Here is a 16404-nt window from a genome sequence, read left to right on the forward strand (position 1 = left end):
TTTTTTTTGGGGGGGGGGGGAATCGAAGCTTTCCAAGGAAATGTTTTTAGATAACGCAACATCAGAACTGAAAATTGTTCATTGTCGAGCATCACATGATCGTTCTCATGGTTATCACAACTTATAATCGATTTATTCATTTTGTCATTTTGCGCTGTGATAAGAACATCATGCTGACATGGACCTGCCTATGAAATGATGAAGCTGACCTCTTTCAAATGATAGATCAGGTCTACCAAAAAAATTTGGATTATTGTATCATGGAAATTTTTAAGAAACCCAATCTCAAATAAGAAAGCTAATATTTGATAAAGCGTTTCTTTGTTTGTCAGAAGAAGAATATCAATGCTTTGTATCTTTTTCTTTGTCAGTTGAAACTTGAACCATTTGAATGTTTTAAAAATCGGAACAGCTGGTCAATATGAATCTATGTCAGCCATAACTTACAATAAAGAAGATAGTGCCTAGAACGCTACTGAAGCATCTTGGCGTATACTTTGTCTTGATGCAAAAATGATTCATAATGATTTTTTTTTGAGACACTGAATCACCCAATTCATTTGCTGCGGCTATGTTGAAGAAACGTTAATCAATAAATTCCGAATCCCGCGAGTGCTGCGATTCCCACACAAACATCGAAATAAGGAAATAAGGCTATTGTTTGCATGTCAATGGACCGCGGCATGTTGTGAAAATGGGAAACGTTACGATTTTTACTGTGTAACCTCTTCAGTCCCACCTGATCTGCTGCGACCTTACACAGTATCTTTGCCTCAACAGCAATCACTCAAAAGGCACGTGCATTTATCTCAAAGAGACCTTGACGAAGATGTCTTCCTCTGGCACGCCTAGGATTCCTCACCTCTTCGCCGCGCTATACTACCTTGCGTTCGTTGATTATTGTAAAATTCAGTTACTACAAACAAGAACCACAAACCCTCCGTTCCGGACAATCATGAATGCTTGCACACCGTTATTCTTGGATTCTTTGATAGTGTTATAGCTTTTCGTTTATCAGCGGATTCCAGGCGGAATCATCGCGACGTTGGGACCTTTTTCAAGGCCTCTTGCTCGCCTCCTTTATCTGCATTGTTCCCGCACAGTCACCACTCGTCAAGATACAATCTTGTCAAAGCAAAACCCAGGTGCAGGCCATCAGAGACAACTCTACAGATCGCCAGAGATACATATTATCAAGCCATAGAACGAGCCGGGGAGGGGATACAGCCACTCCCGTGTCATGCTTATCTTGGAAGGTGTATATGCCATGTATGGCCAACAAACGACGTGATGACCAACGTGAAGGCTGGTGTGTAAACGAGCCTCAACGCTAGTCGATTGATTGTGATTTAGAGATAAAACGAGATCATGTATTCCAAGAAAAATTAACAAGGCCAAGCTGGAAAAAGGTCGTCTCGAGGTTCCCCCGTAGAAAAGAAAAAGATGTTGGAAGGGTCGGTCATTGTGCAGCAAAATAGTGGTGACTTTGTACTTTAAGTTGTTTACATATGATACATAGATGCTTGGGTTAGCAATGAATAGATTAGGAGTTGCAAGGTAGATCAATGTGGGGCGAGGGTAGGAATAAGAAAGAGTGGACGGTATCAACTTTTCGTCTTTTCGCATTTCGCTTGATCGAGTTTTCGTCCGTTGCGCATCGCCAGTAGATCGGCCATTAGCTCTTCTTCCTTCACTTTCAAAACTAGCGCCGGGCGTATTAAAAAAATGGTTAAGGAATAACATGCATCATTTTTGTGGAAAAAGGTTTTGTCAGTATCAGTGTCAGTATGTAGTATCAAAAGGATATCAGAAGTTTGTTTTCTTTTGGGCTTGTTCTCGTTATTTTCCGGCCCTCGTTTACGCAGATTGCGCTTATGGGAACGATTTTGAGCTTCAAGACTTATATCTGCTGAGGTGAGGTGAAAATAAAAAAGAAAAAGGTAAGCTTAACGTGAACACATCGTGGTCGCCGGAAAAAGTTTTTACCATATGACAGATCACAATTATCTTTGTCTTCTTTCAGTTTCCGTCGTTTCTCTTCTAATGCGGCAAACAACTTTTCTCTGATACCTTGCTTTTCAGCCTAGATACTGGATGAGTCACGATCCACCCAGATATCAATGAAGTTTATTGAAATCTTTACCTTGTATGCTTCTTCAGCCTGGTGGATTTCGCATTGAAATTGATTCTCCAGAATCTGCTTTTGGTAATCCCGGAAAAGCCGTCCTTCCTCGATCATTTGCTGTCGATTATTTTCCAATTCCGCCAATCCTTGCAGATAGGAGGGATGGGTATCTATTCAAAAATTGTTCGTTCAAACGATATTCGCTCGACGCATCGTCCCTCTATTCAACGTTCATCAAACTTACTGGTATTAATCCGCATAATCTCTTCCTGTGTCATTTTTAATCTTTCTTTGAAAACACTAAAGTATGTACTGGACCATCAATTGGCTGACTTCAACCCATCCTGCACGCTTGAAATTTACCGTTCTCTGATCTGTCTGAAATCGGAATCCAGTTTCTCCATTCGACTGGTGAGATCTTTGCGTCGTTTCAACCTACGATTATCACCCGCAACTTCATACGCCGTATCCACTGGGCCGGCGAAGTAAGCGAAGAAGAAGAAGAAAAAAAATTCTTAAGGAGAGCGTTCAAGAGAAAAAGTCACATCCATCCAAATAAAGGCTACTCACCTTCCAACCAACTTTCTGACTCGTCTGCCTCGCTCATGTATACACTGCTGAGGGACTGTGAAACATGGACTCCTTCGGTAATGTTGCTAATGGTCGTAGTAACGTGATTGTTCAAATTATTATTCCTCTTGTTTTCAGAGAGAGGTTGTGTTTGCGAGAGTGAATGGCGATGGATATGCGTCGGGTATGTGTGATACTTCTGGGTGTGGCCAAATATACCGTTGGTGGTGGCGGAAAGGGATGGTGCAGCAGTAGCACTTGCGGAGGAAGGTGCTGCCGGCGAGGTGTAAGTGTAATTAGCATCGGTCAGTGTATGACCGTAAGCCGAATGAGGTCGTGAAGACGGTCGCTGGTAGATTGGTGAAGCGGGGTATGGATCGTCATCTTGGTCTTCAAGTTCTTTACGATGGACAGGGAAGAAAGTAAGAGGGTCTGCCGGCGTGGTGGCGGCGAGGACCTTGGACGGTGGAGGCTGCAGTGGTCTTTGTAAGACGGGCATCTGCGATGCCGGCGCATGCGTCACGGAGCCTGAACGTGAGGATGAAGAAGTCGAAAACATAAATGGCTTATTGGTTTCCAGCACTGAAGCCAAGGGCATGGTGGAGAAGTAGTAAGGAACAAGAAGTGGGGGGATAGAAGGAAAACAGTTTACAGCGACCGGAAAGCGAGGCGAAAAAAATCCCAAAAGGGAAGAAAATGTATCAACAAGAAAGTATCAAAAATGACGATACAAGGAAATATTAAAGAGAAAGCCGTAGTGTGAACGAAATGAGGTAAGAAAAAAAAAATGCGAGAGGAGAGAGCAGGGGAGCGGGTTACTGGAAGGTAGAATTCAAATTCACACTAAGCCACCCACTTTTGGCTTTGCGGGAACTGAAAACGGGCGCCTTCTGCAGCATCATGCCAGATTCAATAAGCGTTACTGATTTACTTGCTAGCTCAAATACAAAGCTTCATCATAGGGCAATGCGACAGGTCGCGCTAAAGATTGTCCCAAGAGACATGCCATAATATGTTCACTGAAAAGTAAGAGAAGTTTTACATTACAGCGCCCAATTTCTCAGGATTTGAAAAAGTCCACTTTGTTTTGCAGGACGAGGTCCACTTTTTAAGTAGACAGCGACCGATTTCTCGGCTTCTGTTGTCCAACTGGTTTTGCAGCAGAATGCAACAGTCTTTTTGTTTTAATTTAGCGACGAACGAAACTAGAAATAGGTCGCTAATGTGTCAAGACGCCTAACGGATAAACCTATGTGCAAGTTCTGGTTTCAGGGTTTGTGCCATGACAATTAGTACCATCGAAACTTACGTAGCATCGATCTGTTTTAGTTGTGGTAAAGCCAGGTGAACCTTTTTGCGGTACATGGCTCTGTTCTTCAGTTGCATAGGATTGCCTTCTAGATAGATCGTCTCCAACGTCGTCGTTTCACCAAATTCTCGTGGCAACTCTTCAAATACCTCGCTTTCAAACAAATTGTTATTGGCCTACCGGGAGAATGAGTACGATGGACACCAATATATCACAATAAATACTAAGATCGCTTACCCAGAATTCTTCGAGATGCTTTAAATGGGATACATGTTCAATATGTCTCAACTGATTATTTGCCACATCGAGGGTCTTCAACTTGGTCTGTAGGTAGCATAGACAATGGTCATTTAAGACGACTCGTTGCAAACTCTATTCTTTTCTTTTGACTTACATTCTTTTCTAAGCCTTCAAGAGATTCGATGGCGTTATGACTAAGATATAGCTCTTCAAGGTTCACTAGATCTTGCAGGCCATGCAGACTGGTTAACCGATTGCTCTGGATGCTCAATAATCGCAAACTGGACAATGGGCTCAAATTCTAACAGCTGAGTTGAGTACCATCTTATCCGTCGCTTTCATCCATCGATGCATGTTTTACCTCAAACTTTGTGATTTTGTTCTTGCCGAGCCATAGTTGTTCCAAACGGCGCAAATGGTCCAGGTTTTCAATAACCTGCATCGACATGGCTGAGTTTAGATTTTCCCCATTTACCACACTAGTCTCTGTAAACCATTACTTACGCGAATTCTGTTGGCACCCAATTCCAGGTTTGTGAGGTTGACCAAGGTGTCGAGATTTTCAATTTTGGAGATCTTGTTGCTGACCAAAAATAAATCCTTCAAATTGACCAACTTGTCAATGTTTTTGATGTGCTTGATTTTGTTGAACGATAAATCCAGATATCTGAGGGTTCTCATTAGCTCGAGCCAGTTTGGCTTTCGGGATAGTGTGCACAAAGCTTACATCAATTGTTGGAGTTCATTTAAACCCCTCATGTGGGAGATTTTGTTATCATATAAATCGAGTTCTTGCAATTGCTGTAACGAATCCAAGCCTTCAATATCGATGATAAGATTCTGGCGGAAACATGCTCGCTAGAAAATAAACAAGGAATCAGCCAGTTGTCCTCCTCCCCTCTCTCTCTATATTGCCAAGCAATTTTCTCTTACTTGAAGATTCTTCAAACGTTCCAACCCAAGGCGAGGAAGGTTTGATATCCGCATGTGAACAAGGTCAATATCCTACAAATGGCGTGATGAACAACCTGGGATTTGTCACTCTGAGCTTCTTGTTTAGAATTTTACCTCAGTGTCATCAGGATACTCATCCAGCAAACCTATACCGAGATGCTTATGTAAGCATTGAAAATGAATGCAGTTTAATGAACAGTTATTACCGTCTTCCATTTCTTCGGCGTCGTGTTCGTGCTCGGACTCCTCGGCATCACTGGATTGATTGGGTTCAACGACAGTGGCGACGTGTTCCTTTTTCTCGACGGATTCAGGCGTGGTATTTTTCTCGGTTTTCATATTAGGGTTCTCGCTGTCCATAATAAAGAGTGTGCGTAGAAGGAATGACGAGTGGTTGACTTATTTCCGCAGACGTGACCCGAGCGATCTTTTTTTTGGTCATACCAATCCGGCCAACGGACTCTCAACTGTGACTTCTTTTCGTTTCCAAAAGCGTCGAAATGCAGAACAAGCGCAATGAAAAATCATGCAAGCACTCCATCTGATTTGTTGACATATACAGCCAATGACAAGTGATTCAGGCGTTTCAACCTAAATCATCACTGATCATCCAAAGACAAGGGTGTAAGTGTTCATTCTCCTCCCGTTGTCCACCGGTTCAAATTCTCTCACAGACAAATTTTGTTTTATTAAGGGACGATAATGTCGGTAAACCATTATGACATATCCTCTTTCAGAACAGCCGTGTATACCCTCCAGGTTTTCGCAATTTCCGCAAAGTCGTTAAACGAGCCTTATAATCCAATACTAGTAGATTATGAATAGAAACCAAGGCATGAGTCATCATGTGAAGCAAATTTCGGGACATAAATAATCCACTTACCCCTAGGGCATCTAGGTGTGGGAACAGCGATAACTGATCCGGATGTTATCATGAATGATTTGGAATCTTGCTTCTCAAGGCTTCCGTTTCGGCCCGCTTTCTCTTGAAAAGTGACGACCTTTCGTTATTCTCTCGGTGGCCAAACAGGATCTTGCGGAAATTAAGAACTGCAGCCAAGTCGCGATTCCATAATTTATAGCCATGATCATGTTTACATATTTGATTTGTATTTAAGAATAAGCGTGAGCAAGCACATTCAATATCAAATCCACTTTCATTCATAGGTTACCATAACAGACCATGGCATAATACTTCTGGCTGCTTCGTCGTCGGTATGGCCTGGGATTGGGCACCTTCTGGACTTTTCCAACGGATCGCCGCAGTCAGGACAGCACGAGGACGTTTTGAATTCATCGAGCAAGTACACCTCGAAACCTTGTTTTTTGAGCATCCGTCGCATGCCTACACCTCTGATCGGCTCATGGAACTTGACATTTGGTGCCGACCAATTTCCCATGATTGAAGCCTGGTCCCATCCAAAGCACAAATTTATGGTTCTTGCCAATCGAGAATCTGCTCGGCATTGATTAAAATAGGCTGAGAGTCGTAGTTTTCGGAAAAGAGGGTATACTGATAGATTTGAGGCCGTGTTCGCATAGAAATGCGATAGTTCCTGAGATACGCTTGCGGTTTCCCGTAGATTGTGACAATACGTCTCGAGGTCATTGACTGAAATGGGATGTTGTGATAATTTTTCCTGCGCAGCCTTCATATTTGGGAATTGCTGACTAATGTCTCTCTGATCCTTCTGTACTTTTTCGCCTTCAATTCATTCGCCTTCTGGCAGGAGGTGTAACGATAGAGGATCCTTACGTTTGGTTCGGAGTACTGGTGCATGCGGAAAAGCAAATCTCTTCGTCCTGGGTCGACCAACACACAGCGGCTTTCCAGGCATCTTTGCTCAATTGGAGTAAGCGAGTCAACGTAAGGCACATCTTCGTCCAGAACCTTCGCCTTTTTTTGCCGGCCCCCTTTGCGACTTGCGAAATTTTGCTTGATGACACTCACCCCTACGCCATCAGCCTGCAGTGTTCCATAAAATGACAAACCTTTGCCCTTCGTTTGCTTGAAAGGTCTGCTGTCGAGATCCACGACCCGGCTCCACAGATCAAGGTTGCTTAGTCCTTTAACGTTTCTTTGGTTCAAGTTGAGATTTTGCGTATATAGGATCCGCGTGTCAATCAGCATGTACCGCGGCGACCAGGCAGTATGAATCGGGAAGCAGGTGAAGGAGCGCCAACCTCGTTGAGATAATAAGCAAGATAACCGATAAAATGCAAAAACATGGTTCTCAGGGGAAGCTTTGACATTATAATAAACACTATCTTTCGCAGCCGAAGAACAGGTTTTTTTTACGCAGTTGTGCCCAATCAAATGTATTGTTTTTGCTTTTTAGCCAATCAGAGACCGTACACATGATTTAACGTGCATAACTCCTAAAGATTTTTAATATACAGTATCAATATCAATATCAATATCATATCAATACACGCAGTAGGATGTTTTTAAAGTTTTTTCCGATTTAATTTATATACATGTTTATCCATAAAGGTTATTTCACTATTATTGGGCCTTTCCTGAATGCTTTGTTAAATAACATATAAGGTGATAGCATCTAATGAGTAGCAATTGCTGGGAGGCATCAGAAAAGTCTTCCACCACTGAATTTTCCTGTTTCGCCCATTGAATAAGTGGGAAACTCCATCCCAGATTCTCCAAGCTGTCATTTAGTAGTAGATTGGAGGACCCAGTTCGGCGAAAGCTTTCCGGCATATGTTGGGAGTTCTGAAGCCTAGGATATGTAATAGTCACGAAAGCTGCGACGCGGCGGTACCAAGTAGTATCTCTCCACAGTTCGCTCCCACTCCCGACAACTTTGCGTGATTACCGTCGCAGATTTTTTGAGCGCGTTCATTTATAATGTTGTTGGCCTTGAGCTGTTCGATTTCGTGATACAGCCTGCGCAGACGAGGGTCCAGCAACGGTCCATCGACGATGGAAGGCCAGATGCGTTCGATAATCTGCCTTTGCGAGCCTTCTGCTTGCAGGATACAAGTGAGGACCATCTCAGCGATCATCACGACAATGCTCCTTGTGAGCTCCATCAGGTGGATGAGACCTTGCGAACGCGGGCCGTAGCGTTCATATCCGCGATGGAGATTGGGGACAATAATGGCGGACACGCTCTTGTCGCTCTTCCTCATCGCCAGAGGAGTCCAGTCACTCTTCACCCAAAAGGTAAACCAAAGGGGCACGCCAACGTGCTCCAAAACGCGGGACTGGGCCGCTGCGTCAGACCATGGCTGTGCAAAAGTTCGGCAGAGGCAAGGGAAGTCACCTCCCGGGAAAAAGCAGCGACAATTAACGGCTGCACAAGGTTGAGATACTGAGCCAATTGCCGGACACCAGCGTTCCTGGCATCCGATGTATCCAACCAAGGGAACACATCGACGAATGGAAAAGCAGGCTCCATAATATCTTGTTCCGGGGAAAAGTGACCACGATCAACGGCTTCACAAGGTTGAGGTACTAAGCCAATTGCCGGACACCAGCGTTCCTGGCATTCGATGTATCCAACCAAGGGAATACGTCGACAAATGGAAACGCAGCCTCTGTGAAACCTTGTCGCCACTCGGTATAGCCTTTTGGGAGGCAAGCAACAGCTTCGTCAACAAACCAGCTCTTGATTGCTGGAAAAAGGGACGCGCTTCAATATAGTCCCCAACAAGGGCCAGCAGGACAAATCCTCTCACCGTCAGCGGTGTCGCTTGTTGCAGAAGCATGGAAAAGATATTGGCAGAGGAAGACAACAAACGACATTCAAATCCTTGGCTTTGCATGGTCCTCAAAACATTTTGATTGGTACATCTAAACCGAAATGTTGAGTTATTGGTATTGGCAAATAACCAAAGGATTCTGATGTCGTCGGTAAGGTCGTGGATTTCGAACTCGCTTGGATGACTCGAAGGCTTCTGTACGACAGGTCGGGCAACGCTTGCTGGTCTTGAACTCAGCAATGAGCACGACGCGGAGACCATGCTTCTTCAAAAGTCTCCTGAACCAAGACCACGGATTGGCTCATGGTACACGGTGTCTGGACCAGACCAGTTTCCATCACGAAAATGGCGTCCTCACCAAACGTATCGGTCAAACCTTGGGTAAGCTGTTGATTGCCTTTTCCTTGTTGATACATCTGGAGTCGATGTTTCCGGAACAGAAAATTCTCGGTGCCGTGAACCGTGAAGGGGTTTCCGTAGAATTTATTCAGGACCTGGGATCGTTCGGAGCGGTCTCCGAGGTAGGCGACGTGATCGTCGATAGAGACAGTGCGGCTCGAGTGTTGCGATAGTAGCTCTTCGGCTTAGACCATCGTGCAAACCCTGCGCAACCAATACGCGTTCTCTGCCTTTCATGGTCGAACATCCAGCAAGTCATTGACGGCACGGTCCAAATCTCATCTGCACGTTGTTCAAGTAGGCAACATAGATCTTGGCACCTTCGTATAGAGCAGTTTGTTGAGCGAACTTGAGGTTAGGTCGTTCATACCCGGTGATCTCAAGGTATTCGTCCAAATGGCGGCCAATCTGAGCTCGGAACAGACCAATTCTTCGACCAACCTCTCTTCGCCCGTAGTCCACCAATGAGAGCCAGACTTCAGCAAAAAAGAGGTACCCTTGTATGTCTTCCCATGGCAACAGTCGAAGAAAAATAAACCTGAAGCAGTCGGCCGTGGAAAGTGGTGGAGTGGCGAGCTCCACGTATTCGTCAAAAGCATCAAGGTGCTGTTTACTCCAACCAATACCGGAAACAGAGCAAGATGCAAAGCACCAGGAGCAAGGGAAGCAGTTGTCATCATCGGACATACCACCTGGAGTGGCTAGCGTAGAAAGTGCTCCCATCGTGAGTGGCAAGACCAATCATGGGCACCATCTGTTAAATCTGGTCAAAGGACTAGCTGCTCCTTCTTGCCAACGTGAAAGTTCCTGCTTTGGATATAGCGGGTGACCCTTTACACCTCGCTTCTTCGCTTCTGCTGACATTGTGAGCACCAACTTTTCAGTTGTCAACTGTGCCAACACCGACACTGTCAAGTTGAGTAAAATCAGTCCACAAAGAAAGACAAGACAAAAACGAGCGAAAAGTTTCTCGATGACAATTACCGTCTTTGCCGTTCTTTCTTTGCCAAGAAACGACGTAGCAACCCCCTGTTTTTCTGACACGTCCTGGCAACGTCGCGACATCTCTGCCGGTGGATTTTCGGTGTCTGATACAGTTCATGACTGCACTGCGCTATTTCAGATGCCGATAGGACGGTGCGTGAAATAAAAGGCGAAATTGAGCCGCTCTGTCCCTCTTTTCCCATTCTTCTTCACTTATTACAGAATAACAAACATGCGTATACCGAAAGTCGCCACACGGATAAAAGCAATTACTTTTGATGCTCATAATACGCTCTTCAAACCGAAAGGGAGTATGGCATGGATCTATGTAAGTGAGTTCCCAGGTAGAGATGATAGACGACGACTATTCAACATGGAATCGATACAGGTCAGCGAAGCTTCTCGTTACGGACTAAATTTGAAAGAGGAAGATATCCTAGCCGGATTTCGTACTGCTTACAAAGACCAGCTAAAGCAACATACTCTTTACGGACATTCAACGGGAAAAACAACACGATCGTGGTGGGAAGAGGTACCGACGCCATTGATGAGTTCTTCGTTCCACGAAATGCATAACCTATACGTTTATCCACGTGTAGGTGGTATATAATACGTTCATTCATGCCGGAGTGCCTAAAAACGAATTGGATGCATCGTTTAATCCAATGTTCAATGGATTGTATGATCGGTTTGCCACGAAAGAAGGCTACGAAGCTTTTCCCGACGTCATTGCCGCCCTAACCCAGCTGAAGGCTTCGGGACTAAAAATGGGCGTCATTAGCAATACAGACGAACGCGTTGGTAAGCTTGCAGAGCCAATGACCGGCCTAAAATAAGCAACCAGCCATCGTATATTCACAGTGTCGTACAATCAGTGGACATTGTTCGGAACCTGGAGTTGAGCCAATTTTTCAACTTTGTGCTGCCCAGCGTTGTAGCGGGCTATGAGAAACCGGACAAGCATATTTTCGATCAGGCACGATCCATGTTCGGAACTGACATTGCACCACAAGACATAGTCCACGTCGGTGACGATGAGCGAAAGTAAGAAAAGTGCGTAATGACAGAGCTTTGCATTGATAATAAACGATATTGCTTTTAGGGATTACTATGGTAACGGATAGAATTGGCTTGAAGCGAATTATTTTCCAACTTACCCCTGTTTTAGGTGCCTTGAACGCTGGATGGAATGCCGTTCTACTTGAAAGAGGTAGGCATCGAATAAGGTGTCACTTGCTGATCAAAATGTAGTTTCCTTAAACAAGGTCTGTAGAAAAATTGAAGGAATCCATCCCAGAAGAACCCGGTGATGATTTACCGCGCAGCTCAGACTTTAAAAGCATCCTAACCCTTCACGAACTGTATCCATATTTATGCGAACATTTTAAGCCATATTAATACGCAAGGATTACAAGCAGCAGATAGTGTACATATGCAACATTTTGATAGATCAACGTATCGAATAGCAATAATCCAAAACCCCAACGCTACGTTGTATAGAATACAGGAATCGCAGATCATTATCGCAAAGTTTCTTGAATCCTTAATAATATGGTAATCTATCTTGCTGACACTATTCGTCACATGGATTCCTATCATATATGAACAAGTCGAACTATTGTAATTGGTTTACTTCGTCTATCTGGTTGGAACAATTTGAGCAGTGCGTACTTCAAACTCAGTTGGCCGAAAATGGGGGCCAATTCGGTGGTTGCTGCCACTTTCGAGTGCTCCCGTATTACTTGTATTTCAGCGAAACCATGGCTTCCAAATGGGCTGTTGATTATGCAACATTAGGACCGGAGACTGTGTAGGCAGCAAACAGCGTTTGGTTGTGATACGCGTACTGAACAACTGATTCATCTCTTGTTAGTCCCAAATACAAAATAGCCAATCCCACCGGCTTTGACGCAAACGCCTTGCAATCTTCCAAATCGGCAGCAGTACGTATCCGGCAATCTTCTCCATTATAGACCAAATAACCATCGTCTTTTTCTCACCCTCTGTGTCTACAGAAATCGTCGCGACAGAATGTCGGTCAAGATGATCACAACGAAGTCGCTTTAAAAGTCAAGGTAGAAGAAGGTTGTTTACATTGAACGACAAAAAGCAGTTTTTAAACAAAGATATCATACAGAGAGCTTGGGATGTCGCCATGAGTCCTGCAAAGAATATACCCATGAATGCCATCATGATTTACATGACGGGTAATGGCGTACAGATTTTTAGCGTCATGATCACGGCTATGTTGTTTATCCAACCCGTCAAGGCTATCATGTCTCTGAAGCAAAGTAAGTTTTCATCAATGGCAGTGAGAAAAAAACACGATACTCATTTCTTCCCGTATATAAAAACAAAGCATTTGAACGATTCGAAACTCCAGGTGCAGCCGCCAGAGCCCAGCCAGGAGCTGATTTGCTCTTGCCGAAATTAACGTTTATTGCGATTCATGTCTTGACCATGTTATTGGGTGTCTATAAAATCAACGCGATGGGTTTGTTACCAACCACCACATCCGATTGGCTTGCCTTTTTACCACCAAAGCATGTAAGTAACGTGGGTTTATGTCCTCAAATTATCATTCATACTAACCACACATCTTCACTCATTAGGTATTGGAATACAGTGCTCTTTGAACATTGTGAAAAAAAAAAAAAAAAAAAGAATATCGAATCATCGTATCAAAACATAGCATCAGGGCTCATCGCTTAATTAAAGTGTAAATGCTTTTTCTAACTAGTGTCATAAACAATGGAGAAACAGTAGATGCTGATAAAAAAAAAAAAAAAAGGAGGAGAGAACGGTTCATATTTACAGGAAGATCATGATCATGCAGTAGAAGTTTCTTGCTGCTGTTGACTATCTGGCTTGCGATCCGAATACCAAGAGAGCTGTAGCTTGCCATGTGGAAAATGAGCGCCAACAGCCATGGCCTTTAAAAGGAAATCAAGCATTAGTCATCCATTTGGGAAATTGTATTTTTATCTTTATACCTTCTCGGCTTCAAAGCGCTGGGAGTAATGAACGACAGTGCCATCTTGTTGTGGTTCAAACGATAATACATTGCCATATTGCTAGAAATAAATAAGCCGAAATTAAGTATATTCCATTTTTTTTATTGCGTTCAATTTGGCCATACCTCGAAATGACGCCGTAAGTCTTGCTCGCAGTTTTCAGGGATATCTTTGACCAAGACCTTGGTGGGACGGTGATCTAAACTCATTCTCGTCATTCCTCCACGCATTCTAGGCCAGCCGCGACCTCGAACAGGATATCCGCCTCGACCACCACGGAAACCTCCGCCTTGAGCTGAAAGAGTATCCGTCAATCCGAGAACAGCCGCCTATTGAACCCACAAATCAGTAACCACCGTGAGCCCTGATACAACAATGAAAGCTTACCTCGGCTTCCAACAAGGCCAATTTCTTTTTCAAATCCTCTGGAGATTCAGTTTCTTGGTCTTGAGCTGCCTCGGTTTGTTGTTGTGCTGTGCTTGCCACGCCCGCTTTGGATGTATCAATATCGGCCGCGATCTTTTTGAGCGCTTTCAATAATTCGGCTTTTTCGGCCTGGGTCATATTGTTGCTGTCCGACAATTTGGCCAATAATGCTTTCTGTTCATCGATCTGTCGCTGAAGCAGTTGCTCCTTTTGTTTTTGCAACTCAAGGATCGCTTTCATACGCTCCTGATGCTTTTTCTGCTTCTCCTCTCGAATACGGGCTAATTCCGCGGCACGGGCAGCAATTGCGTCTGGATCAGGTTCGTTTTTGACCGGTTCAGGAACCGCCGATTTGATTTCCGTTGTAGCGGGGGCATTATTCGCAGAGTCTTCTTTGTACCAGTACACTTTGATAAATCGATTATCAAATATAGATTCCGGCGAATTGTAAGCCGCTTCAGCCTCGGCTCGTGTGCTAAACTGCAGGGTGGCTTTGGGGAATTGAACTGTGATATTTGTAATGGTACCAAATCGCTTGAAATAGTCATTGATCTTGCTAATTTGACATACTTCCGGAGGAAGATTATCGACCACCAAGGTTGTGAGCTGCTTATGGGGTGGAGCATGGCCGCCAAGCGCGCCACCACGACCGCGTCCTCTACCACCGCGACCACGCATTCCGCCACGCATATTCATCATGGGTGCAGGCATAACGTCCGGGGCCATCATCGGCGGGGCCACGTCCATGGGAAATTGACCTAATGCTGCACGTTCCGGGTCATAAGCGTCAGATCCCGCTACTATAAACCAAGAATGGCGAGTGAGTACTGGGTATTCTTTCACAACTGCAGTCGCGTACAAAAGCTTGCTTACCAGGCATACCGAAAAAGGGAGGTTGCATTCCTCTTCCCGCCATGGCCGCCATTGGGGGTGCACCAGGAGGAAACTGTGGGCTAAAAGGTGCAGTGGGTTCGTCAATAATGATCCGATCAGCTCCGTGATCATACGGACACATATCACCACGAGTACAAAAACCTCGCTCTGAAAGATAATACACGAGATATTAGCACGAATTCATCCAGAGACTTCCCAGATACCGTCGATAAAAAATGGCCAAGGTCTACTCTGTGCCACCATCCCAACAACATACCATTATAATCTCGACAGCGCGGTCTCATGTAACCGCGACCACCGCCATGCATCATTCCATCACGTCCTCTTCCACCTCGTCCGCGACCTCGGCCATCATAAGGTTGGTAGCCATTATACATAGCGGCGGGTCCGACAGGAATAGCTGTGTGTGCATTAAATCCACGTTGAGGGTAGTCGTCTCCGCGGAAGAATTTGTTGTAATTGCCTTCTTGGCCGTGGCCCATGTAGCGGCGTTTGTTCCGTTCTTGCTCCCTAGGTCTAGCACGATAATCTTCGCGGAATTCCGATCGTTGCCGTCTATGCTTGAAATTACGGTCGCCATCGTCTTCATCGTCAGAGTATTCAATCACGGTGCGAGATTCGACGGGTAAACTAGGCGGGTCTCTTGGTTTTTCAGCCACCTCTCCACTGTCCTCTCTCAATTTCGCCATTAATCTATTCACAAATGTGGTGGTTTCTAAAGCCATCCATCCATCGCATAAATATCCCATTCCATCGCATGGTGGTAGAACGGTTCGTGAATCAAAAAAGGGGTACTTACGATCTTCAAAAAACTCGGCGAGTTTTTCCATTAAAGATTCCTTCATGACGTCGAAACTGTCACCGGTGGTGATGAGCGCCATGATGTACTGGGCGAGCACATCAGGATCGGCGTCCGAGCTGAGCAAAAGAATTGACAGTTAGCCTCTGCGGATGAAGAAAACCATATACAATTACTTACAAGGCCTGCACCTCTTTTGTTAAAAATGCCTGCAGATCTGAATTGTTTCGATCGTGTGACATTGCAAAACAGGTAAAAGGTTAAGGGGTGAAAAAATGCTGTCAAAAAACAGACGGTGGACCTGCTTTGCTTCAGCATCATATTTTTCCAGCAAAAAGCACACAGCATAGGTGTGACCGCTCTTTTTCAAAGTGACGAAAGCATCTCCAAAAATCACGTGAAGGCCTCGTCCCTGCTGTTCAGGACGGGAAACGAGCCCCTCCTTCAGGATCACCGTTTCTCTGCTTATTATTTTCCTCATCCAATACAAAAATTGCAAAAAGTTACGCACTATTTCCGACATAAGGCTCGTTATAAAATTGCAATTAACGTGGACAAGTAAAAGCGGAGGATCAGAAAAATGTCATTAAGTTATGCTGAAAATGATGCCAATGCATTGCTATAAACATTCAACTGTTTCACGATGAAACAGGCTGCACTGACACCATTACTATGTCATTTTCTACTTGAAAATAAAAGATCCGTATCAAAATAGACTAGTTTTAGCTGTGCATGTGCAGGCAGATGACCCAAGGTCGTAACATAGCAATAGGTTTTCTCAAAATCATGGTATCTATCGGTTACGCTGCTTGACAGATATGCTCAAAGGGACATAGGAAATGCTTTTATTCTACTGTACGAGAATGAACTGTTCCTTCCAATGAGTTAGTGAATGCTCTATTTCAGTAAGCAACCAATGTGCCGAAATAAGGTTAGCCGACTTGTGACGGCTAATAATTTGTCATTTGTC

At 44.4% G+C, this 16404-nt stretch overlaps 10 protein-coding genes across 10 annotated transcripts; 2 read left to right on the forward strand and 8 right to left on the reverse strand.

Annotated features, from left to right (window-relative positions):
• Positions 1 to 1010: 1010 nt before the first annotated feature.
• On the reverse strand, positions 1011 to 2042 carry BYT42DRAFT_271919 (uncharacterized protein). The gene has a single exon (XM_051562802.1). It carries the CDS (start codon positions 1741 to 1743, stop codon positions 1168 to 1170), a length of 576 nt encoding a protein of 191 aa, XP_051425400.1. The 5' UTR covers positions 1744 to 2042; the 3' UTR covers positions 1011 to 1167.
• Positions 2043 to 2062: 20 nt separating this feature from the next.
• Positions 2063 to 3488, reverse strand: BYT42DRAFT_563426 (uncharacterized protein). Its single transcript, XM_051567590.1, has 4 exons — positions 2696 to 3488; positions 2489 to 2597; positions 2370 to 2425; positions 2063 to 2295 (listed from the first exon to the last, which is right to left on the reverse strand). The coding sequence occupies exons 1-4, from the start codon at positions 3291 to 3293 to the stop codon at positions 2084 to 2086; spliced, it is 975 nt and encodes a 324-aa protein (XP_051425401.1). The 5' UTR covers positions 3294 to 3488; the 3' UTR covers positions 2063 to 2083.
• Positions 3489 to 5595, reverse strand: BYT42DRAFT_563429 (uncharacterized protein). The gene is made up of 10 exons (XM_051567591.1): positions 5405 to 5595; positions 5313 to 5344; positions 5178 to 5249; positions 4972 to 5102; positions 4749 to 4911; positions 4606 to 4680; positions 4399 to 4545; positions 4242 to 4328; positions 4005 to 4180; positions 3489 to 3944 (listed from the first exon to the last, which is right to left on the reverse strand). The coding sequence occupies exons 1-10, from the start codon at positions 5556 to 5558 to the stop codon at positions 3932 to 3934; spliced, it is 1050 nt and encodes a 349-aa protein (XP_051425402.1). The 5' UTR covers positions 5559 to 5595; the 3' UTR covers positions 3489 to 3931.
• Positions 5596 to 5757: 162 nt separating this feature from the next.
• On the reverse strand, positions 5758 to 7087 carry BYT42DRAFT_271939 (uncharacterized protein). Its single transcript, XM_051562803.1, has 3 exons — positions 6371 to 7087; positions 6082 to 6248; positions 5758 to 6005 (listed from the first exon to the last, which is right to left on the reverse strand). Exons 1-2 carry the CDS (start codon positions 6851 to 6853, stop codon positions 6156 to 6158), a joined length of 576 nt encoding a protein of 191 aa, XP_051425403.1. The 5' UTR covers positions 6854 to 7087; the 3' UTR covers positions 5758 to 6005; positions 6082 to 6155.
• Positions 6754 to 7436, reverse strand: BYT42DRAFT_563435 (uncharacterized protein). Its single transcript, XM_051567592.1, has 2 exons — positions 6955 to 7436; positions 6754 to 6894 (listed from the first exon to the last, which is right to left on the reverse strand). Exons 1-2 carry the CDS (start codon positions 7327 to 7329, stop codon positions 6850 to 6852), a joined length of 420 nt encoding a protein of 139 aa, XP_051425404.1. The 5' UTR covers positions 7330 to 7436; the 3' UTR covers positions 6754 to 6849.
• A 513-nt stretch (positions 7437 to 7949) lies between these two features.
• BYT42DRAFT_612399 (uncharacterized protein) lies at positions 7950 to 8981 on the reverse strand (the record flags this gene model as incomplete). The annotated part of the gene is made up of 3 exons (XM_051571623.1): positions 7950 to 8420; positions 8480 to 8698; positions 8763 to 8981. The coding sequence occupies 3 exons, from the start codon at positions 8979 to 8981 to the stop codon at positions 7950 to 7952; spliced, it is 909 nt and encodes a 302-aa protein (XP_051425405.1).
• Positions 8982 to 9647: 666 nt separating this feature from the next.
• BYT42DRAFT_482445 (uncharacterized protein) lies at positions 9648 to 9944 on the reverse strand (the record flags this gene model as incomplete). Its single annotated transcript, XM_051563700.1, has 1 exon — positions 9648 to 9944. A coding segment is annotated over one exon (297 nt), but the record flags the coding sequence as incomplete, so codon positions are not given.
• A 554-nt stretch (positions 9945 to 10498) lies between these two features.
• Positions 10499 to 12015, forward strand: BYT42DRAFT_563445 (HAD-like domain-containing protein). Its single transcript, XM_051567593.1, has 7 exons — positions 10499 to 10629; positions 10690 to 10833; positions 10901 to 11102; positions 11177 to 11345; positions 11404 to 11414; positions 11470 to 11511; positions 11575 to 12015. Exons 1-7 carry the CDS (start codon positions 10534 to 10536, stop codon positions 11697 to 11699), a joined length of 789 nt encoding a protein of 262 aa, XP_051425407.1. The 5' UTR covers positions 10499 to 10533; the 3' UTR covers positions 11700 to 12015.
• On the forward strand, positions 12016 to 13091 carry BYT42DRAFT_597823 (uncharacterized protein). Its single transcript, XM_051570953.1, has 7 exons — positions 12016 to 12111; positions 12175 to 12244; positions 12317 to 12376; positions 12439 to 12592; positions 12661 to 12848; positions 12914 to 12964; positions 13076 to 13091. The coding sequence occupies exons 1-6, from the start codon at positions 12062 to 12064 to the stop codon at positions 12935 to 12937; spliced, it is 546 nt and encodes a 181-aa protein (XP_051425408.1). The 5' UTR covers positions 12016 to 12061; the 3' UTR covers positions 12938 to 12964; positions 13076 to 13091.
• A 4-nt stretch (positions 13092 to 13095) lies between these two features.
• Positions 13096 to 15733, reverse strand: BYT42DRAFT_563451 (uncharacterized protein). The gene is made up of 8 exons (XM_051567594.1): positions 15615 to 15733; positions 15435 to 15553; positions 14892 to 15350; positions 14615 to 14782; positions 13703 to 14541; positions 13441 to 13644; positions 13295 to 13375; positions 13096 to 13234 (listed from the first exon to the last, which is right to left on the reverse strand). The coding sequence occupies exons 1-8, from the start codon at positions 15674 to 15676 to the stop codon at positions 13130 to 13132; spliced, it is 2037 nt and encodes a 678-aa protein (XP_051425409.1). The 5' UTR covers positions 15677 to 15733; the 3' UTR covers positions 13096 to 13129.
• Between the last annotated feature and the right edge of the window lie 671 nt (positions 15734 to 16404).

The sequence above is a fragment of the Radiomyces spectabilis genome, assembly GCF_025331425.1.
Source record: "Radiomyces spectabilis strain NRRL 2753 chromosome Unknown BYT42scaffold_4, whole genome shotgun sequence".
NCBI classification, from domain to species: domain Eukaryota; kingdom Fungi; phylum Mucoromycota; class Mucoromycetes; order Mucorales; family Radiomycetaceae; genus Radiomyces; species Radiomyces spectabilis.